Below are 24748 nucleotides of genomic sequence, written 5' to 3'. Positions count from 1 at the left end.
TCCACTGTCTGAGATAATGCATCTGCAGTGCAAGGAGATGTGCCCACTCTCCCAGGGCAGGTGAGACAAAGGGTGGTGGGGAGCGAACGGGGGTCCATAATTAGCTCTCTATGGATTGCCCACAAGCCTCACATCCCCAAAGATGCTTCTCAATTGGCAGCTCTGAAGACTGACTTGGTCTCCAAACACATCCCTTGAGCCAAAAAGGCAGGGCTTCCTCCAGGACATTTTCCTGAGCATCTTTGCTCTGCAGACTAAACCCTGAGTTGACTAGTCCCACTGGACTCCCAGGCTACTAGGCCCGAAGTAAGGACTGCCCTGGGCACTGATGGAAATTGGTTCTTTTTCTTTTCCAGCCCTTCACTGTCTCCTCAGATGGCAGCCCCTATGCAGGTTCTAGAAGGTGATCAATGGAATGGGGCAGCTCAGTCATCCTCATCTTCATCGTCATCCTCAGTGTCCTTGTTGGGTGTGCATCTCTGGAAACACTGGACTACGGTGGCCAGGAAGAAGCTGGAGATGATGGCAGCAATGGACACAGCCACTCCCGAGAAGATTATGATGAACAGGTCCGTGAGTGAGAGGCTGAACTTACACTCACTGAAGCTGGCTTCTGAAAGCTCATGCAGGAACACCCTTCTGTTCTCCAAGGGCAGGGAGCACTGGATTTCTTCCAGGCCTGTGAAAAATGTGGGAGGAGTGAGAGAGGTTTAGGCACAGGATGGTATTGAAGCTGGGTGGCTGATGGGGGATATGGGTGACCAGAGCTTACAAAGCATGGAGAAGGAACATACCACACACTCACACCTAAAGAGAGAGAGAGAGAGAAGAGGGGAGTTGGTTTCAACAAAATGCAAACTTTTTTATTTATGCCCATAACTGCTAGAAAAATACAAATGGAATAGTGCAATCTAAGGACTGCATTCCGCAGGTTTGTATTGCATGGGGTAATGATGGCCATACCATTTGTTTAGGGTATAGGACACTATTTATTTAGATGTTAAATTCCATTGCCCATAATCTCTGCTCATTCTGCTTCTTTTTTTTCTATCCTCAAGAAGATTTTCATAACTTGCTCTTTTTTTCTTTCAGCATTCCTTGGTTTCAGAAGACTAGTCCTCAACCCATTTCCAGCATTAGCAGAAAGTAAAGATGATATCTTTACATCTTACTAATTATCTAGTTTTTCCCCTATAAAGTGTAGTCCTATTCATCACACGCAAAATTGCCCCACCTGTGAGGGTTTTATTTGTGTGTCTTTCCTTCATCTCAGAAACAGAGGACAACCAGAGCTTTGCTGTGCAACTTCCTTCCTTCTATCCTAGCTCATCTTTTAGGATGTCTGCAGCCAACCTACTGATGCTATCCTCTCCATAGGAACCATTGCTTAGCAACCAGGCTCACATTCCCTCCTCTCTGAATCAATGTCTACTTAGATTTTCCAGGAATTAACCAGACCAGAACTCTGTAGGTTTCCCCAGTTAACAGGAGACTACAGCTTTTGATTGTTTCTTTTCCTTTACAAGGCCAAATCTTTACATTTTTTCTGAGCCTTTCAAATGCATTTCATCAAACCCAGAAAGCCTTAGACAGAGTAATACAGAGATTTGCTTGCAGATACTATTGCCTTCAATGAGAAAAGTAGAAAAATCTATTGACCTGCCTCCTCTCAGCAGTCACACTTCATCAGCAGCCTAAGATATTATAAAAACAAGCAAGAAGGACATTGATACATGAAGCCGAGGCAGTTTCTAAATCCAAAATAATATTTGCAGTCTTAAAGCCCACAACAGGTCTCAATTTATTAAGAGGAACTTTCTAGAAACTGTGTTCTTCAGTGAGCTGTATTAGCTGGTAAACCATTGCCACATAAACAGCACAAGCCATGTATTATGTCATTTAATCTAACTGGCAGGCCAGGACTCCCCAAGTTGATTCTGATTTCTACAACCTTTTTTCCTATGCCTTGTGATCAGGTTTGGCATTTTTACAAAACAATGCCTTTAGAAAATGTCATCTCTGTGACCACAGGAAATGAGCTTGTTTGTAAAATGCTGTGCATAAGTCTACCTGAGCTGAGGGATTTATGGGACCACACTCAAGGGAGCTGGTTCGATAAGATACACAGGCTTAATGGGGTCTTATAGCTCACAAAGGGCAGAAAAATAAAAGAACTAGACAAAGAGTGTCAGCAAGGGTCCAGCAAAGGGGGGCAGTGTCTTGCTGTCAAGCATCTCTAAAGGCACATTTGAGGTAAACTGTAGCACTCAAGAATTGAGATCACTTGATTTGGGGACCCCTCTTTTTTCTTTTGGAATCTTTCATGTGCGGCAGGATTTCTCATCCTACTACTGACAGAAAGGGTTTCATAACTGTAGGATGTAGAAGGTTAATTTATGCATTCTAGGTTAATTAAAACAGCATTTTCAACCAGAAGCCATGTTGGACCTCTAGATATTCCAAGGAGACCACAAGTGAAGATTATGTAAATTGGGGGGGGCCATAGCATGACACAAGGAGGCCAACTGATACAGGAACAGGGGGAGGGCACATGTCAGGTCAGAAGGGGCTATGGATGGGAAAAGATTGAGAAATGCTGGGTTAAAGCATCTTAGAAGAGACCAATGGCACCAACACTAGTATGACAAGCAAGTTTGTCCCCAAAGCCTGACACCTCATTTATGAAGGTCTGGGGAAAGATAAAAAATACTCCTTATGGGAAGCCCTGCTCCAGATGAAGCCATTTAGCTATGTGGACTACTCTTAATTACAAAATAGATATCTAGTGAGCCAGAGAGATATAACAGATAGTGTTTGCCTTGACCTGAGCTCAATCCCTGGTACCCCATATGGTCCCTTGACCACCACTAGAAGTGGTCTCTGAGTAAGTCCTAAGCACCACCAAGTATGGCCCAAGAACTAAAAAATAAAAAAGTAGGGGCCGGAGAGATAGCATGGAGGTAAGGCGTTTGCCTTTCATGCAGGAGGTCATCGGTTCGAATCCTGGTGTCCCATATGGGCCCCCGAGCCTGCCAGGAGCAATTTCTGAGCCTGGAGCCAGGAATAACCCCTGAGCACTGCCGGGTGTGACCCAAAAACCACAAAAAAAAATAATAAAAATAAAAAAATAAAAAGTAAATATGTATTTAGTTATTATAATTAATTAACTCACAAATTAAGCAAAATAGGTAAATCTTCAGCTAGATTACCAGGAAGAATACAGACTTAAGGAGCCCTTAGATTGAATAGGAAGGACATCAGGACATATGCATAAACAATAATGTTGCACAAAAAAATAAAAATAATTATATTTAAGGTTAGAAATGAAAGTTACCCAAGGGTGGTCAGGGTAGCCAAAGAGGAATGGAATTATGGGACAGAGGTTGGAGGGAAATGGAACATGGGCAGGCATGGATGTGCAAAAGTGAGAAGAAAGCGTATTTTCCATGGTCCTTCCTGGCTTGGGATGTCCTCTATCATTTCCTAACTCTTCAACTGCCTAAGGCAAGTGTAGGCAACCTGCGGCTCCAGAGCCCCATGCAGCTCTTTTGAAGTTTTGCTGAAGATCCAACATCAGGGCCGATAGCAGGGGAGCAGGGAGTGGTATCACTTACCTCCACCACCTCTGGATGCTCTGTGTGGCAGGTTGCCATTGACTTGGCATCGCTAGGCAACCACAGTGTCCCTGTCCTGGCCCAGCCTCCTCCCTCACATCACAGCATGTGATGTCACTGAAGGCACGCTAAGTGTGCACCTCTGCACTGGGAAGGAGGAGATTGCTATAAGGAAAAAGAGAAGTGCTAAAAGAGGGGACCCTGAAAAATAATAAAAATAAAAAGCAAATAAAAGAAAAAAGGGAGAAAGGAAAAGAAGACAGAGAGGACAGAGAAGACTGAAGTAAGAGAAAGAGAGGGCTTGCAGTGTGACTGTTACTGGGAGTCAGGCCAGTACAATGAGTGGAAAACAAGAGTCTGAAAGAGAAAAAACAGCAGCCAGGTAAAAAAAAATGAATAGATACTAATTTTTGTTGTTGGTTAAGCATGGGAGACAGGTTCTTTGTAAGGTGACACTGTAGGAAAGTTGTGGCTATTCTACAAAAAAATAGTTTTAAATAAATTAATTAAACTATTATTTACATTTCATATTCATATATGTATGTGAGCAGATCTTCTCCAACGTTAACTATATTAAAAACAAATATTGATCATGCCTCACAGATGATAGCTTACAAGCCTGTATGAAAATAAAGGTAACATCTTACAGCCCTGATGTGCACTGTACACTGAGGTTCAGGAGCAAAAATCTCATTAAATTAAATTAAGTTAAACATATTAATTGGCTATTAATTTTCACAACTATATTTGACATATTGTTAAGTAAAAATGTTCTTTTTTTCTTCAGATAGACAGCTAACTACACGATCCTGTATATAGCATGAAGATAAGAAACAATGTATGCAGTGCTATATTTGTCTTAAATGTCACAATGGTTTTGCGGCTCCCAGGTTTTCTTTTTTTCCTTCGAAAAACATGTCCAAGTGGCTCTTTATGTCTTTTTGGTTTTGGGGGGGGTTTTGGCCACACCCGGCGTTGCTCAGGGGTTACTCCTGGCTGTGCGCTCAGAAATAGCTCCTGGCAGGCACAGGGGACCATATGGGACACCGGGATTCGAACCAACCACCTTTGGTCCTAGATCGGCTGCTTGCAAGGTAAATGCAAAGATTGCAGACCCCTGGCCGAAGGAAAAGAATAGAACTATGTCTTCTTTGTATATCATTCCCTGTGTGAAGTCATCTTCTAAATGACATCCTACATACCAGTCCTTTCAGGACTTTGCATCTTTTAGCCCTCTTACTTTCCAGGCCAAGCCAATAGGAGCCCACTATAACTATACTTATTTTAAGCTTATCCAACTGAGACACAGAGAAGTCAAGTGATTTGCCTTTTTTTGGGGGGAGGGGTTGGGGTCACACCCGGCAGCACTCAGGACCATATGGGATGACAGGAATCGAACCCCTGTCTGTCCTGGGTTAGCCGCATGCAAGGCAAACTCCCTACTGCAGTGCTGTCTTTCAGGCCCAAGTGATTTGCTTTAGATCATACACCACCTTATATGACTAAGCCAAGAATTACTCTAGACACTAACTATACCATCCTCCCATTAGGCTCAGAACTGCATCACCTTTCCTGGCTCCTCAGGGAAAACTCCCATTAGACCAAGAGCATTTTATTTATTTTTGTTTGTTTGGGGCCATACCTAATGATGCTCAGTGGCTCCTTCCTATAAAGTGTTTAAGGGTCACTGCCAACATTGTTACAGGAACCTTCTGGTACTAACGACAGAACCCAGGGTTCATATATGCAAAGAATGTACTCAACCCTTTGTGTTCTCTTTCTGACCCAAGTGTCCTTTATAAAAATGCCTAGAGACGGGCTGGAGCAGTAGCGCAGTGTAAGGCATTTGCCTTGCGTGCTGCTGACCCAGGACAGACCTTGGTTTAATCCCCCCCTCCCCCAAAAAAAGGCCCTAGAGGTTCTCTAACTAAACCTTTCATATTTTTAGATAAAATTTACTTATTTATTTTGGGTTTTGAGCCACACCTGGCAGCACTCAGGGGTTACTCCTGGCTCTGTGCACAGATATCACTCCTGGCAGGCTTAGATCATATGGGATGCTGGGAATCGAACCCCCATCCATCTTGGGTTGGCCACATGCAAGGCGAACACCCTACCACTGTGCTATCACTCCAGCCCTTAACTAAACCTATTAGACAAAAAGTTAACCCTTGGAATAGTTCCTTCTTTATTAGGAGAAGGGTTCCACAGATGCTTGAAAATGCATGAGCATTAGAACAGATTGATGACAAGGGCCAGACCCATGGGACCACACCCAGTCTCAGGATAATATGTGAACTGAAAATGAGGGGACATCAGAAAAACTCCTTGTACAATGCCTACTCAGAAAAGTAAAAGCACAATCATCATGCAGCTTATTAATATGTTCAAGGATTTAAATTGTACCCACGTTTAACTCAAGAGATCTGAGGAAGAAGTTGCATTAGTCAAGGTTCTCTATATAGAAACAAGATATTTATATTTATATATAAACATATATATGTGCATATACAAAAACATATATATAAACATAAATATATAATGCATACATACATAAATACATAAACATATATATGTATATATAAGGTATGTATATGTCTGAAAATATCTAGATAAAATATATAAACATATAAATGCATTTTGTTTGGGGGCTGGAGAGATAGCATAGAGGTAGGGAGTTTGCCTTGCATGCAGGACAAGTGATTTGAATCTCGGCATCCCATATGGTCCCCCAAGCCTGCCAGGAGCGATTTCTGAGCATAGAGCCAGGAGTAACCCCTGAGCACCACCAGGTGTGACCCAAAAAACAAACAAACAAAACATTTTGTTTAGAGAGAGTAAAACAAAAAGTGAAAGAAATTATAAGAAATTAACACACAGGATTACAAAGTCTGAAAAATTCCAGAATGGGCAGCAGATAAGCTAGAGACCCAGGTTTTGCTATTGATATATATATGGTCCAAAGACTGGCAAGTTCAAAATCCAGGTATATCTGATGTTTCAGTTTGAGTTCAAAGCAAGAAAATAACTGATATCCCAGCTCAATAAAGCAAGCCGGAAGTATTCTCTTACTCAAACGGATAGCTGTTCAGATCTAACCAGCCTTGGGCTGACCGAATAAGCAATCTTCTTTACTTGGTCTCCTGATACAAGTGGTCATTTCATCCAAAAACACCCATTACCCAAAAAACACCTACCCAGATCCCAGAATAAGGCCACCAACTGTGTATCACTCAGATAATTCACCACAGTGCTCATTCTACTTTTCAACAGCAGCCAGGATGCTCTTCTAATTACATTAGGCTGAGGTTCAGACTTCTTCTTTACTTTACTGACTCAAGAAATCTAAGCTAGGGAAGAACAAGCTCTAAGTCAAAGCCTGTAAAGAACAAAGTCAAAAACTGATGATCTACTTGTTGAAAATCAGCTGGTGGCAGAGAGGCAGCTCTGAATTCAGGAGCTCAAAAACCCAAGTTTGCTTGCACGCAGCGACCCAGGACAGATGGTGGTTCGAATCCTGGCATATAGTCCCCGAGCCTGTCAGATTTCTGAGTGCAGATCCAGGAGTAACCCCTGAGCGCCTCGGCCGCCAGGTGTGACCCCCCCACCGAAAAAAAAGAACCCATGTTTGATTCCTGGATTCCTGACCAGGTAACCCTGGTGGCTCACAGTCCTGCTGGGCATATATACTGGCTCATCAGACTAGATCACTGAGCAGATGGTCTTGGTTTTCCAGCTATTACTGAGTGAACCCTATACACTGTTTCAGAGTCTCCCTCCAAAATTAGTTTCCTGTACAAAGAGATGAGATGATAGCTTCTCCTCCTATTTATTCTTTGCATTTTTTATTGTGGTAAAATATACATAACATAAACATTACCATTTTACAATCTTAAAAAGGCATAAGAACAGTCACAAATGCTACATGACCATCATCACTATTTCCAAAACCTTTCTATCCTTTAAAATAAATCCCCCAGCTTTACCACCTAATCCTTCGGTAAGACACTGTTCTACATTCTATCCCTATGAATTGGCCAAGTCATCTAAGTGTGATCATGCATCACTGGTTTATTTATGTCTGGCTTGTTTCAATAAGGATGACTTTTTATAAAGTTTATTCATGTTATAACTTGTGTCAGAACTGACATCACTTTTAATCCTAAATTCATTGTTTGGTTTATTCCTTCACATGTTGATAGACATGAACTACTTCAACTTTTTGACTTTTAGAGATAATGTTGCTATTAATATTTGCATACAAATATCTGTTAAAGTTTTATATTCCATTCTTTTGCATCTATATTCAGAAATAGAATTACTAGATTATATGATAATTCTGTGTTTAATTTTTCTGTTTGCTCATTTTTGGGGGAGATGGTGCCATACCTGATGGGGTATAGGACTATTCTGGTTTAGTGCTCAGGCATCAATTCTACTGTTTTAGGGACCATATATGGTGATGGGGATTAAACCTGGGCCTCCTCAAGGATCACCCCGACTTTGCCTCCTGCAGCCCCCAGGAAAATTGAGTTTGAGACCCCTGTAATTGAAGATGGATGGTAAAGTTTTACAAATCTGGAGAATGAGGAGATGGGCAGGTCAAAGTCAAAGGAGTATTCAATATTAATGAGCTAGATGAATCTCTTTGATGAGGAGTGATTGGGGATAGAAATGAGAAAGGAAGGTATGCAAGTAAAGGACATGGATTGTTTCTGAAAGCTGGGTGAGAAATGACACCCGTTGAAGACCCCCCAAGGTACAAAAGCACCCATGGAGATGTTTTCCCTAATGACTATCATAATCTAGTGTCCAGTATGTTGGATGTAGAGATGTTAGACAGTCTTGGCAAGAATCTGAGTTTGTATTAAGAGATTTAAAAAAATGACAGCAGTGAAACACACTCATGCTGCCATGTTTAATATATCAATTGAATGGTGAACTTTTTGGTTAAAACTTAAAAAGGGTATTTAAATCAAGAAAAAAAAGGCACCACTATTACACAGCAGTAATTGTCAGTGTGCTTTATTTATTTATTTATTTATTATTTATTTATTTATTTTTGGTTTTGGGGCCACACCTGGTGACGCTCAGGGTTACTCCTGGCTATGTGCTCAAAAATCGCTCCTGGCTTGAGAGACCATATGAGATGGTCTCTTGGGAGACCGGGGGATAGAATCATGGTCTGTCCTAGGCTAGTGTGGGCAAGGCAGATGCCTTACCACTTGTGCCATTGCTCCACCTCCTGTCAGTGCGCTTTTTTTGTTTGTTTGTTTTTGTTTTGGGGTCACACACAGCAGCACTCAGGGGTCACTCCTGGCTCTACGCTCAGAAATCGGCCCCTGCTCAGAAATCGGCCCCGGCAGGCTCGGAGGACCATATGTGATGCCGGGATTTGAACCACTGTCCTTTGCATGCAAGACAAATGCCTTACCTCCATGCTATCTCTCCGGCCCCCTGTCAGTGCGCTTTATTCAGTTAGGGCATATTACCACATGTTAGTGTGGTAATTACTCATTCATGTTACCTGGCTCTTAGTTCTTAAAATGTGAGTGGCAATCCCTTATGGTGTGATGTAAATTGAAGTTTGATTGATGGAACAGAGAAATAGCAAAGTAGGTGTTTGCTTTACATGTGACAAACCTGGATTCAATCCCTGATACTCCCATATGGTCCCCAAGTACCACCAGGAATGATTGCTAAATGTAAATCCAGAAGTAACTCCTAAACATCACCAGGTATGGTCCAAACACAAGCAAACAAATTATTATTTTAGGTACCAGAGAGATAATATAGAGGGTAGGCACTCAACTTGAATGTAGCCAAGGTGGGTTTGATCCCTAGCACTTCATATAATTCTGTAAACACCTTCCTGAGTAATCCCTGAGTTGTGATCTCTGAGCACAAAGATAGGAGTCAGCATTGAGAACTGTTTGGTATGGTTCACAAAACAAAAGAAAGATTTTTTTCTGGTGCTATATTCTATGAATTTTTGATGGTTTATAAATGTTTGATGGGCCCGGAGAGATAGCACAGCGGCGTTTGCCTTGCAAGCAGCCAAACCAGGACCAAAGGTGGTTGGTTCGAATCCCGGTGTCCAATATGGTCCCCCGTGCCTGCCAGGAGCTATTTCTGAGCAGACAGCCAGGAGTAACCCCTGAGCACCGCTGGGTGTGGCCCCAAAACCAAAATAAATAAATAAATAAATAATAAATAAAAATAAAATATAAATGTTTGATTTGTATACTTGTTTTACACACCAATATACTTGGAGTCATATAAAATTTTTTTAGACTGGGGCTACAGCACTGTGGGTAAGGTATTTGCCTTGTATGTGACCAACCCGGGTTCAATCCCCAGCATCCCAATGGTCCTTTCAATCTGACACAGGAGTAATCCCTGAGCACCACCAGGTGTGGCCTAAAAATTAAAAAAAATAATTCTCAGGTATAAAAGGGTCTTGAGTGGGAAAAGTTTAGGAAGTCATGTAACAATTAATATGGTCCTCTCCCAGTCTGTGATTGAATGAATCCATTCATCAAGGAGGCTGCTTGTTATTTTCTGATCCTGCTTACTGCTCTTTCATTCTCAAAATTATCTGCAGTCCTTGAGAAAGATTTTTCCCTGCACTAATTTTAGAGGTGCTTGAGGAACCATAGTCCACAAAACACCTGGCAGCAGCTTTGCAATGAAGAGAATTGGAGGATAACTTTCAGAAAGAAACTTGACTGTTCTATTTCCTTGTCTATGGACAGGGGCTTCCTAGTGACAGAGCATGTTTTGTAGATTAAGGGCCTGGTTTATGTGGTTGAGATAACTGACTTCTGTGGTTGACATTCAAGAGCCTCTAAACCACAGATTACAGGAAAGAAAAGTTCAAAGATAAGGAGTACACCTTCCTGTCAGCTTCCATCCCACTGCTGCATATCCCCTCACTGCCTTGCTGTTCCAAAAAAACAATGACTGGTGATTCTAGGGTTTCAAGTTGACCCTTGATTTGATAACTAAATTTTGATAATTCCATTTGCCTTTGCATTTTTTGTTTGGTTTTATTTTGTTGTTGTTGTTGTTGTTTGGTTTGGGGGCCACACCCAGCAGCGATTAGGGGTTACTCCAGGCTCATGGAAATTATTCCATGCAACTCAGCTCAGTTCTGTAGACAGGTACAATTTATGAGAGGCTGAGTACCTATCTGTGATCTATCTTGAATCTGTCTCCAGCCCACTCTTCTATGGCCTTCCCTCTGAAGAGCATATTTCAGTTTATGGCCCAAGAGAAACAAACCACTGAGTTATCCTTTCCTCTCAGCACCTCAACATTTAGCACTAGAATTTCTCAAAATAGAGGGTCTACCTCCATGTGCTGGGTGGCTCTCTCCCCTTGATGGATGACTTTCCCCTAACTGCTGACACATGAGCTGGTGAGAGTGAAGAGTTGCCACTCTTCCAAAATAGATGATGACACAGCGGATGGAAGATTGAGATTAATCTCTCACACCTTGCCAACCAACCGGCTTACAGACAGAGGATTTCTTTGGGCTTTTCCCCTGGCCTGCCTCCCAGGAACTGGCTAAGCCTGATCAATGACAGGTCAACTTTGTCATTAAAAATAATTGGGGGGAGCCTTCCTAGATTGTCTGGTTCAAGATGATATTTCTGTGAGTGGGGGCAGATTCCCTTTTCTGTTTGAACCAAAACAGCCCTGCACCACGTACTACATCCTTCAATAGGAAGGGTCCAGTTCCAAGACTTTAACCTTATTAAACTGCCAAGCCACCAAATTAATTTCAGATCTATAGATCTTGGACTGTGAAACTGACAAAATTTTATATATAGTATCTTCCACCCAATAGTATCATATGAAATCTGATGGGAAAGTTACATACTAATCTACCAAGCTCAGTGAGCCTTAGTAATAGCAACACAGAAGGCACAACTATACCCATCAACCACAGCCCTGTAAACCCTTACACAATGTCTTTTAGTACCACCATGGAGAGATTTAAGAAGTATTTCAAGTTGACCCTTGTTTTGACAACTAAATTTTGATAATTCCATTTGCTTTTGCATTGTTTTTGTTGTTTTATTTTTGTTGTTATTGTTGGTTTTGGGGCCACACCCAGCATCGATTAGGGTTACTCCAGGCTCTGCACTCAGAAATCATTCCTGGCAGACTCAGGGTACTATATAGAATGCCGAAATGGAACCCGGGTCTGTCCTGGGTCGGCCGTGTGCAAGGCAAACGCCCTACCACTGAGCTATCTCCCCAGCCCTTGCCGTTGCATTGTAACAAACAATATGAAGTAAATTTGTTTGTGCCTACATGGAGACAGGCTATGGTGGGGTGAGTGGAAGATTGAAAATGCTGGTGAAGGGAAGGGTATATTGATGGTGGAACTGGTGTTTTAATATTAATATCTTAGATAACTTGGCAAATCATAGTATTACCATTAAAAATATTTAATTTTTTCTCAAACAAATGTTATTTATTACTGAAAATAAAAAATATTTGGGAAGGGGAGTTCAGAGATAGTTCAAAGAGCTGAGGTATATGCTCAGCACTGCTTGAAAATCTCCCTGAGAACCACTGGGAAACCAAAACCTTTGTCAGGATCAGTCAGTCAGATGTACACCATGAAGCTGAGTGTCATTGTGAGTGGCCCCCAGGTCCCCTGAGCACAAACAGGAAATCAATCAAAAATTGAGGTCCTGAAAGTTCTGGGATCTAATTTAAGTGAAGAACATGCATTATGAAGTCCTGGGCTTAATCCCCAGTACTAAATGGTCCTTCTGAGCACCCCAGCAACAAATAGAACATTTTGTTATTCTAATTCCAGTAATATACAAAGACATGCCAAAATAGTCAAAAATATACCAAAAAAAGGATAAAATAACCCAAAAATATTTAGTTTATTTTGATTTTGTGCTTTCTGGATGGACATAGACCTAATTCCTCCCAATGAAATATACTCTGCCACTCTATTGGAAAGCCACTGCAGAAATACTTTTGCATTCTATCAACTAACACACCATTTGTCATGGAAAGGTAGGAACAAGTCTATATTTAATTGTAAAGATAAATGTGATTGTCTTCCCCAACCCCAAAATATTTCCAGAGTTGGGTTTTATTTTTTTATACTAGAAGCAAAATTGCTTTGAGCATCTGTGTGAAGTCTTAATAATTCCTCCTCAATGCATCCCACAAGTCAAAGACAGCGTGAGAGGATCTAAACTCAGGCCAGTAATATATGTTGCCACTTTTTTATTTCTTTCCCAGTGTGATGACGCAAAGGAGCTAAACCTGCTTTCTCTGATGAGCAGGATAGTGGTTGCTAAACTGTTACCTCACTAGTGATACTCTTTGATCCAGCCTGAGACCAAGAGGAAGAGCTTTTCTTCTTCTTCTTTTTAAATAATATATGTATTTAAGCATCATGATTACAAGCATGTTTGTAATTGGGCCTCAGTCATAAAGAGGAGCACCCCATTCACCAGTGCAATCTTCCTACCATCAATGCCCCCCATCTCCCTCCTCCCCTTCCCTCTGCCTGTCTTTGAGACATTCTATTTCTCTCACTCATTACTATTGTCATAACAGTTGTTAGTTTAGTTATTTCTCTAACTGCACTCAAAACACTTTGTGGTATGTTTTGCCTAGGTTAGAGAAGGCAGCAGGGAGGGCTGTTAAGAAAAGTTCTGCTTCACTCCAGACAATCAAAGACTGCAGCCAAAGCCCCAGGAAAGAGCCCCACACTCCCTTACCCTACAGAAAGGAGCAATAAAAATGATATCTGGGGCCCACTGCTCTGATTATTGGAGAGAGAGAGAGAGAGAGAGAGAGAGAGAGAGAGAGAGAGAGAGAGAGAGAGAGAGAGAAAGAGATCAGTTGAGCTGAAACCTGAAGCATTCTGTCAGTCTCCTGGAGCTCAAAACTCAAATAATCAGAAAATAGAAACACTGCTGGTCCTATTATAGCCTCGGGCCCACTTTCATTAGTACATCCAGATTTCTCAGCATGAGGGTTAGATCAAAGACACTACGGAAGGTTATGATTCACCCACTTAAAACACCACCTCCCGAAAATAAGGAGGTAGGTGGTAGTAGGGGGTAAGAAAAAACCCACTAATTGATGAAAGGCCCAGAGAAGTTAGGCCCCTATCTTCCTGCTTGGTATGCTCTCTGGACATGGAGATTTTAGTTTATCCCAATCAAGCCCCCAGAGAAGTCCCAGGTACCATGGTCTTTGTTGCCACTGCTTGGACTGCAAGGATCTCACAGTGATGAGAGATTCCAGCACTACCTCTGGTCCCCTGAGCACTTCCAGGAGTGATCCTTGAGCACAGAGCCAAGAATAAACCCTGAGCAACACTGGGTGTGGCCAACACCCCCCAACACACACACACACACACACACACACAACTCTAAGACAAAAAGAATTGTAGTGATATATGGTTTATTGTCGTGATCATTTTGTAAAACACTGAAACTTTAAAATGTAAATCTGAATAATATATAACATATATTCTATTAGAATATAAATGTATATAAATTACCTGTCCATCTCTAAAATATCCTGTTAGGTGCCGATAATATTAAAATTAACCAAATCATTGCTCTTTGCAAACAATGAAGAAAGAAGAAAATAATAAGGTATTATCAATCTACTAAATTACTGTAAAACAGATATTTGGCAGAAATCCTAGGCACATCTGAGATGATCTCAGAGCCTGGAGCTCAGATCTGTAGCTTTAAGGAGAGGAGAGGGGGTTGTCAGGGTCACTGCAGAAATACAGGGAAACTCAGCTCTAATTACTCAGAGTACTGACCTTGGTTCTTCACCATCTCATTCCTTAAATATCTGCTGCTGCACAGGAAAATTCCCAGGGGTCCTCCCAGTATCAGCTGGCAGACACCACATCTGATTAAGTCATCAGCTGATTTCAACCAGAAGATGAAGCACGGGTCAATAACTCCTGCTGGATCCCCTGGGGTATCTAAAAGGAGCAGCACTATACAGAGGGTCTTCACAAAGGATGCGACACCTGTACTTCCACCAGAATCTGAGCCCAGAACCTAGGGCCCCCTCCAGTTCACACACAGTGCACACACAACTGAAGAAAATCATCTGGCTCTGGAGAGGTATTCTCAGCCTGACCTTTCTCTGAAAAGAAAGAAACCAGCTGGGGCCAGAGAGATAGCATGAAGGTAAGGCATTTACCTTGCATGCAGAAGGTCGGGGGTTGGAATCCCAGCATCCCATATGGTCCCCCGAGCCTGTCGGAGACGATTTCTGAGCATAGAGCCAGAAGTAACCCCTAAGCACTGCTGGGTGTGACCCAAAAATCAATCAATTAAAAAGGAACCAGCTAATCACTAACAGTTGAAACTTTGACTCCCTGTGAAGGACACATCCCCTGCCACCATCATCACTGTCACCATCTCCACCATCCCTACCACTGTGATTTTTACCTTCTATACCATATCTTCCCATACCACTCTCAGTTATTAATAACAAACATTTGCTATGACTTGAATCCTAGTTCAAGTGCTAGAAATACCAAGTTATGTTTAGTTACTACCAATGGCCAACTCAAAGAAAACTTTCTAGCAAGACTAGAGTGGGGAAGTCTATGTCAAGTCTTGACCCCAGAAGTCTGGATCTTTCCCCCACCACGGCAATTAAAGCTTCGTTCAGAAGCTGGAGAGATAGCATGGAGGTAAGGTGTTTGCCTTTCATGCAGAAGGACAGTGGTTCCAATCCCAGCATTCCATATTCCATATCCCCCGTACCTGCCAGGAACAACTTCTGAGCATAGAGCCAGGAGTAACCCGAGTACTGCCAGGTGTGACCCAAAACCAAAAAGAAAAACAAAAAAAGAAAAAAAATGCTCCATCCAGATAATCAGAGATAGCAGATGTGGCTTCCTCCCTGGACTGCCCTTCTGAGCACCCAAGCTTATCCAATGTATCAGATGTCTTGGAGGTGGTAAAAGAAGGGTGGTTGTACTATAGAGCTAGACTAGGAGAAGCACTTCATCAATACTGTCTCATGAGATTCTCTTTCCAGATAATTCTTTAGAGCAGTGGCTTTACTAGAGTCCCTTGGTGGACAGTTGGTAATGTCCAGAGATATAATTTTGGCTATTATATTTGAATGGGAGCTACTGGCATTGAGTGTGACCAAGACACAGAGACAAAGTTCAGCATCTTCAAGGCATAGGACAACTCCCTGGCAAAGAATTAGCCAGCCTAGTGTTGATAGCACCAAGGCTCTGCCATGTTTGTTTGTTTAATTATTTCAATTTATTTGTTTGTTAGTGGGAGTCCTCCAAAGCAGTTTTCAGGGATTTGGGGGCCATTCCTGGTGATAATCCTTCATCCAACCAGGAGAGCAATTTTTTACTCAGGCCTTGCAGTACTGGGGATTACATGGGCCACCCCAGCAGTGTTAGGAGGACTAATAAATTTAGTAGTTTTTTCTTTTAACAACTATGCACCTTGCACACAGTCCATTGAACATGTTGGTTCAATATCTGGTTCCTCATATGATCCCACAAGCATCCTCAGGGGCCACTCCTGAACAAGAACCAGAAGTAGCCTCTGAGCACTGCCAAGTGTGACCCAACACCCTTCTCCAAATAAATAAGCATATTTTAAACTTTAACTAGGCTAAAATATACATAACCTAAAAAGTTCTCATCTTAGTCATTTCTTAAGTGCATGTTCCTGTGGCATAATATTCATTGTGGTGTAACTATTGCCACCAAATCTAAAGAACTCTATTCTTTTTGTAAAACCACATTCCCATGAAACACCAATTCCCTGATCCCCTCTTTCCCACCCCTAGAGTTTTTCTCTGTCTCTGTTCTTTCTTGATGAATCTGACTGCTCTAGGAGCCTCATCTAAGTTCACCAGACAGTACTTGTCTTTTTTTTTTTTTTTTTTGGTGGGGGGGAACACACCTGGTGACACCAGGGGTTACTACTGGCTCTGTGCTCAGTAGTTACTCCTGGCAGGCTCGGGGGATTATATGGGATGCCAGGATTCAAACTGAGGTCCATCCTGTGTTAGCCACATGCAAAGAAAATGCCTTACTGCTGTGCTATCGCTCCAGCCCCAGTACTTGTCTTTGGATTTCTGGCTTATTTCACTTCCTCAGGACTCATTTAGAAAGTGGCATGTGACAGAATCTCCTTGCCTTCAAGGCTGAATAATATTCTACTGAATGAATGAGCCATATTTTGTTTATCTAGTCATCTGTCAATGGGCCAGCAGATTGCTTGCACCCCTTGGATATTGTGACTAACAATAGCTGCTAGGCTTGAGATGTACAGATATAGGGAATATACTAGATGCAAAAACCAGGGCTCAAAAAAACTCTGTGTCTTTGCCAAAAGTCAAACAATTAGTCTCTGTTGATCTATCCAGACCACCACAAATAGATGGAGCTAGGGATGGCAACACTTGCCTTGCATTTGTGAAGCCCAATATATGAATGTTATCTTGCTTGGCAAAAAGATTTTTCAGGTAAATTAAGAGTCTTAAAATAAGGACATTATCCTGGATTATCCAGATGGGCTCAGAGTCATCCAAGAGGGTCTAGGAAGACTAAGGCAGGATGCTCAATGAAAAGAAGGGATAATGAAATTGGAGGTCAGAGTGACACAGGGCCACATTAAATCACTATTGTTATGGTAATTTGTGAGTTAACAATTGATCCATTCTTCAAATACACATAGTGAGGGCTAGTAGGAGATCCTACTCAACATTCCAAACCTTTCATAATGCCATTATGAATCACACCTGTGACCCAGTGTGAGCTTTCAGCACTGGGTCCTTGAGGGTAGTGACATAGGTCATTGATTTCCAGCAGTGACAGAAATAGCTACAGGTATGTGTAAATGTTTTTAGTGCACCATGTACCTTGGCAAGCACTTTATAGCACTTAACTTTGTGACCCTCACAACAGACAGATTTTTTCCCAAGTGGGAACACTAAGATGATCCATGGGTTAATAGAAGCATTTGGATGCAATTAGGGGGAAGGTGCTTTTTCTGTGTTTGTTCAAAGAAGGTTAATTTACAGATGATGATTTTTTTTCTAAGAAAGGGATATCACACTAAAAAATCTGAGAACCTCTGCAGTAGATACTTATTATTACTGTCCATATTTTATACATGAGAAAACCACTGTGCAGAGAGCATTAGCATGATGTCCAGGTCACACAATGGTAAATGTATGAGTTAAGTTCCACCCATTATGGATCTAAATCCAAAGTCCCTGAGCTATCATGGATTCTAGCCCCCTTTGCCATGAACAAAGAACTCCCAGAAAGGGAGGTCGGGACTGGATCCAGTTAAGGCATTAAACTAGCCCATTCTGCACAAGTCATTAAGCCTCTCTGTGCCAGTTTTCCATCTAAAAATGAAGAGGGGTAGACTAAACAAGCTTATAATGTAAGCTTCTCGGGTCCATGGAGATAGCACAGCGGTGTTTGCCTTGCAAGCAGCTGATCCAGGACCTAAGGTGGTTGGTTCGAATCCCGGTGTCCCATATGGTCCCCTGTGCGTGCCAGGAGCTATTTCTGAGCAGACAGCCAGGAGTAACCCCTGAGCACCGCTGGCTGTGGCCCAAAAACAAAACAAAACAAAAAAATAAAATAATGTAAGCTTCTCTGATCTTCTGAAATGTTTGTCTCAAGAGAGTAGAACAGGATTTGCTGCTATATGCTTAGCAAACAGAGATGAATTTGTTTCTTTCTAGAAGTGTTTGGTCTGGGTGCCAGAAAAATAATATAATAGATGCTTGTTTTATACAAGGTTTGATCCCTGGCACTCCATATGGTTCCCAGAGCCCTGCTAGAAATGATTCCCCTACACAGAGCCAGAAGTAAGTCCTGCATACCACTGCATGTGCCCCAAAATATGTTTCATCAGCTCTAGTTGCCACTAAGAAATTCAAATAATTTTTATTCACATTCCTCACTAAGTTTTTTCTAAATCCAAAGTAGTATTTTTGATAGCAGCTAAGAAACTTTGGACTTCTAGTTATTTTTTTAAACTTTATGTATTGATTTATTGGTTATTGGTCCACACCAAGCGATGCTTAGGGGTCACTCCTGGCTCTGCACCCAGAAATCTCCCGCCAGGCTGAGGGACCATATAGGTGCTGGGAATCGAACTGGGACCCTCCCAGGTTGGCCACATGCAAGGCAAATGCCCTACTGTTATGCTATCTCTCCAGCCCACTTTGAACTTTTATATAATATTTGAGAGTGTGTCTAATGTGTGTGACACACACATTCTAGAGCATAGAGCAGAAGCATGGCAAATATGAATTTACGAATGAATGGATAAATGGTTGAGAGGATCTAGTTGTATACATAGACAGCTTTGATATGTTGGAGAACCCTGTTATACAAGTTCTCATGGAGAGCCACAAAAGTCAGCAGCCTTGTTCCGAAGAGAGCTAGATGTGAATTTGACATACATGAAACATATATAGAAGCCGATTCTGGTTGTGAGCAGGTAATTCAGTTTCTCCAGATTCAGCCTGGGCAGAGCAAGATCTGAGAAGTGCACGTGGCTTTTTCTTTCCTTTCAAGTTGCCCGCTTTAAAAAAAAAATTTTTTTTTTACTGAGGTTCAGAAAGAAGCATAAGGAAGGAGATTAAGGGTGGTAAGGCAATTTCTCTGGGCATTAAGGCAGACAGTCACTGAATTTCATTTACAATGTCCCTCCTATAAGACACTCCTTCAACAACTCCATCAGGAGAAAATGAAAAGAGAATCAGATTCAGGGGGCAAGAGTACCATGGGCGGAAATCTCACCCCATACCCAATGCTCCCTATGCATCAATGAGCACAGTCCCCAGGAATGCAAGCTCAATGCAGCCCAATGTCAAATGAAGCCTTAATAGTTACTCCTCCTTATAGTTTATCAAATACACTTCCTTGGATTTTTCATCCATGTGTAACTTCTGAGGTCAGAGTTAGCTGCTCATGTTCTGTGATAGCCTCTTAGACATCCATAGATAGGACCAGATACTTGCAAAGTCACCATTTGCCTGTTGAGCATCCATTTGTTTTTATTGCTGGAAGCCATTCCCCAAATACAGAATCCTTGTGCCTTTCTAATGGGTAGAAAGCCCAAGAAGAGACTTGGGGACTCCCACCTATTCCCAAGATATCCCTCCCAGCCTTGTGTCACCATGTCTGAAATTTTACTCAGATGTGTGCCTTGGAATAAGCCAAGGTCCCTCCCTGTATTAATTCCTTATTAATGTTCTCATTGATCAAGGGGATGGCTCCAGAGGTCTCCTCCTCTCTGCTCTTGCCCCCTCCCTGGTCTCAGTATCTATCCACTGAGTCATTCGGCAGCGCAGAAAACATGTGCTTAGCATCTCTAATATACCAGGCACAGTTCTAGCACTAGAATTAAAATCATAAACAAAGTGACAAGTTTCTGCCCTAATAGCTACAATGTGGTAAGGGGAGACAGATAAAGAACAAATACGTAAGATATATTCTACAGCAAATGGTGGCATGTGTTATAAAGGAGAGATAGGCTGGGGAGGGCAGAGAGGTGGAGGTAGCAGGTTACAGAGTTCCGTGAAACCAGAGAAAAGGCTTAAAATAGGCCTACGAGATGGGAACTAAAAGGGCACTAGAAGAAGGACATCCCAGGGAGAGGGATGTCAGTAAGCCTAATGACCCTTCTTTTTACTTGTGCCTGGTGTGTTTGTAGAAGAGCAAGGGGTGCCTGGAATGTATAAAGAGTAGAATGGTAGGAAATCAGGGTGAAAGTAGGAAAGGTGAGATAATGGTTGAACTGGGAAGCCCTACAACTGTTTTGGCTTCTACTCTTTTCTTCCTTCCAAATTGGTTTTTGTTGGAGTAGTGGTAGTATTGTTGTTGTATGCTTTCTGGGCTGTATCCATGCCCACACTATCAGGTCAAGACCACTCAACCACTGGTGGTTTTTATTCTCAATGATGTGGGAGGCACTGGAGACTTCTGAGCAGGGGGAAGACCTGACTTAAAACCTGTTAAACAGGAGGAGTCATTGTTCCAGATAAAGCTTCCAGGGAGCATCAGGAAGTGACTAAATTTGTTTTCATGGGACTTGATTTTTTTGTTTGTTTGTCTTGTTTTGTTTTGTTTTGCCATACCAGGTGACACCCAAGGGTTACTCCTGGCTATGCACTAAAAAATCACTCCTGGCAACAACCAAGATGCCCTTCAACAGACGAATGGCTAAAGAAACTGTGGTACATATACACAATGGAATATTATGCAGCCATCAGGAGAGATGAAGTCATGAAGTTTTCCTATACATGGATGTATATGGAATCTATTATGCTGAGTGAAATAAGTCAGAGGGAGAGAGAGAGAGATGCAGAATAGTCTCACTCATCTATGGGTTTTAAGAAAAATAAAAGTCATTTTTGCAACAATCTTCAGAGACAATAAGAGGAGGGCTGGCACTTCCAGCTCACTTCATGAAGCTCACCACAAAGAGTGGTGAATGCAGTTATAGAAATAACTACACTGAGAACTACTATAACCCTGTGAATGAATGAGGGAACTGGAAAGCTTGTCTAGAGTACAGGTGGGGGTGGGGTGGAATGGAGAAAGATATGGGACATTGGTGGTGGGAATGTTGCACTGGTGAAGAGAGGTGTTCTTTGCATGACTGAAACCTAATCACAATCATATTTGTAATCAAGATGTTTAAATAAAGATATTATTAAAAAAATCACTCCTGGCTTGGGGGACCATATGGGATGCCCAGAGGATTGAACTACAGTCTGTCCTAGGCTAGCACGTGCAAGGCAGACACCTTATTGCTTGCGCCACTGCTCTGGCCCTTTGATTTTTATTTTTTAAATTTTATTCTGCACATGCATGTACCAGTTGCTAAATACACATTATTCTGTTTCTTTTTTGTTTGTTTTTGGGTCACACTCGGCAGCGCTCAGGGGTTTCTCCTGACTCTACGCTCAGAAATAACTCCTAGGTAGGCTCGAGGGACCATATGGGATGCCGGAAATCAAACTTGGCAAACATCTTACTGCTGTGCTATTGCTCCGGCCCCTATTGGGACTTTATTTTTCACAATTATGTTCAAGCCACCTTATTCTCACCAAGTCTAAGATTCTTTTTTTTTTTTCGGTTTTTGGCTTTTGAGGGTCACACTTGGCAGCGCTCAGGAGTCACTCCTGGCTCTACACTCAGAAATTGCTCCTGGCAGGCTCTGGGAACCATATGGGATGCCAGGTTTTGAATCAGGGTCTGTCCTATGTTGGCTGCATGCAAGACAAACACCTTAACCTGTGCTATTTATCTGGCCCCCAAGTCAAAGATTCTTAACTGGTCACAGTTGCTTTGAGCCTCCACTTGTTATTTTTAATTTATTTTTTCTAATTTTCCTCCTTCCCTTCCTTCCTTCCTTCCTTCCCTCCTTCCCTCCCTCTCTTCTTCCCTCTCTTCCTCCTTACTTCCCTCCCTTCCTTCCTTCCTTCCTTCCTTCCTTTCTTCCTTCATTCCTTCCTTCCCTTTTTCCTTCCTTCCTTCCTTTCTTCCCTCCTTCCTAACACTTTGAGGTGCTCAGGTGCATTCATAGTTATAGATTTGGACTTCTACTGCCCCTAAACTGCTAAATTTATGTTGGAACAGAATCAACACCCATAAACAAAGTCATTGAGAGCAGCTGCCTAGGGCAGAAACTGAGATAAATTCTCTCCCACCCAGGAAAATAAATAAAAGCTCAATTTGGACTGTTAGTGCTTATTTCTCCACATGGAAAGGAAATTTTAGCAACTCTTGCCTCATGTTTCTGACTCTGTGAGGATGAAAATATCTTCCTTCACAAGACATGTTCTGGTCTGTGTGTCCTACTGTACCTCATCAGAACAAATCCTTGGGTGCATTTATAAACAAATATAACTTCTAATAAGGTTGTGATCTTAAGTACCAAGGAGTAAGATGTACACATGTGAATAGATGGGGGCATAATTAAGTCCACAATACTGTCCTGTCATTCTTTGCTCAAGAATTTTAAGTAAATGTATCCAGATAGAGTATTTTAAAGACATAGAATGGATTCGTGATCCTATAAGGATGTGCAGCACCAGATCATAGTGGAAGGGAAAGTCTTCCAGGTTCAGTTTCCTAAATAGCTATGCAGTGCAGCAGCTGTTGGAGATTCAAGAAGGACAAGATGCATTTGGGTTCCTCAAAAAAGAATAAGACAATGGATTGGCAAGGTCCAACAGAGGTCACAGAGACAAGACAAGATCCAGGGAGTTCATTCAGGACAGGTTCTTAACCATCCTAGGCAGTTGTAAGGATAGTGAGAAGTAAAATCTGAAAGGGTCAGAAGGAAGCAGAAAGCTGAATGAAAATGAGGGTATAAATGGGGAAGGAAGATGAAAAGGAGGAGGCAAGTGATAGGAGGAGAGGAAAGGAAGAGGGAGGTGGAAGGAGGAGGAAAGAAAAGGAAGTGAATGGAGAAGTAGGAGGAATTAAGAGATACTTAATATTGCAATGAAAGGGAAGGGAGAAGAAAAGAGGAAGGAGGAAGAGGAGAAGGGAAACAGAGGAGAAGGATTATAGGGCCCAAGGACAGGATGTTCCCAAAATTGACACCTGTTCTCTGCTCCCTGGCTGTGATCACACACCAACCAGTTCAAGATCCAATTCCAGCATTTGGCTCATGGACCCATGAATGTGCCTAATTTTGGACCTCACAATAGCCCATAGATGTGCAATTCTTCACAGTGGCACAGCAAGTGTCCTACCAATTACTTCCTTCAAAACTTCTTTTGGCGGGGCGGGTATAGTTTTTTTTGGAGGGGGCCACACCCAGTGACCCTCAGGGGTTACTCCTGGCTAATCGCTCAGAAATCGCCTCTGGCTTGGGGGACCACATGGGATGCCGGGGATCGAACCACAGTCCATCCTTGGTTAGCCATGTGCAAGGCAAATGCCCTTTTGCTAGGCTATCCCCCCGGCCTTTCGAAACTTCTTTAGAGACTTGTCGATGTGAATATTCTGGGAGAGTAGAAGTCGGAGCTCACTTAGCTGAAAGTGCTTAACCCAGGTACCAGGGTCAGCATAGCTAACAGTGATTTCTCCAAAAATGAATCCCCAAAGGTGCCTGTGCAACTGTGTAAGACGAGCAGAAAAGTAAGTCCATTGCTCAACCTCCGAGTTCAGTGATAAAATGCACAGTGAATGTGACATCTTCAGAAAGCTCTAGTATTTAGGACAGTGGGGCTCACTAGGGAGCAGACAAAACTGAATAAGAAATGAGGTTATCTTAGGTCATGTTTGTCGTTGGCTCCCCCTTGGAACTCCAGACCATAGTGCCTGTAAAAGTTGACATCGGGGCCCTGGGCACCAGGGATTCTGAGAAAGGTGACACCCTGTGATGCAACTCTAATTAAGAGCCAAGTTAAAAATGCATTAGCCTGTGACACATTGGACATGCATAGACCTGTTAGAGGCAGGAGGGAGGTCACTAGCAAGAAGGAAGAAGACCTCAGTCGACCTGTGCCTGGAACATGAGTCTCTTAAATGTCTAAGCACACACAAAGAACTTCCACTCAGCTGGTGATCAAATAATGCAAATTGCAAATTAAAGCAATAAGGAGACGTGACCATTTTTGCCTTTCAGATTGGAAAACATTTCTTAAATAAATAATGCATAAAAGGGCAGAATTGGGCTAGAGAGATGGGTACTGCATCCTTGCCAGTGCTGCCAGCCTCTGGGAGGCAATTAGTCAAAAAAGATACCCAGACATTTAAAATATTCTGACTTTCACCCTGGTATTTCTACCTCAAAGAATCCCAAGAAATGAACAGATCTCTGTCTACTGGCAATGGTTTGTCAAACCCAAGTCTTTTTCATTCTGTTACTTCCACAAAAGCCAGATGCATGGGAAATGCCCTGGTGACTTTCATGCCTCTAAGGACTTCATGTCCAGGGTTTTCAGATCTCTAGATTCTAATAGAGGGATTTGGGAGGAATCTGACCTCCCAAAGCCTCAACTTCTCCAAAATTCAAAGAACTATCTTTCCCTCCTGATTTTTTTTTTTTTTTTTTTGGTAAGAGGTGGAGTTGGAGAACCTC

The 24748-nt window shown here is 42.2% G+C and overlaps 1 protein-coding gene across 1 annotated transcript in view; it reads right to left on the bottom strand.

The window, feature by feature from the left end:
- Nucleotides 1-425: 425 nt before the first annotated feature.
- Nucleotides 426-24748, bottom strand: part of LRRC38 (leucine rich repeat containing 38) — a 31942-nt gene continuing 7619 nt past the window's right edge. The window contains exon 3 of the mRNA XM_049772538.1: nucleotides 426-679. Coding sequence (XP_049628495.1) covers nucleotides 426-679 — 254 coding nt within the window. The remainder of the gene's footprint in view (nucleotides 680-24748) is intronic.

The sequence above is a fragment of the Suncus etruscus genome, chromosome 4 (assembly GCF_024139225.1).
Source record: "Suncus etruscus isolate mSunEtr1 chromosome 4, mSunEtr1.pri.cur, whole genome shotgun sequence".
Lineage (NCBI taxonomy): Eukaryota > Metazoa > Chordata > Mammalia > Eulipotyphla > Soricidae > Suncus > Suncus etruscus.
This window is presented reverse-complemented; position numbering and strand designations above follow the sequence as displayed.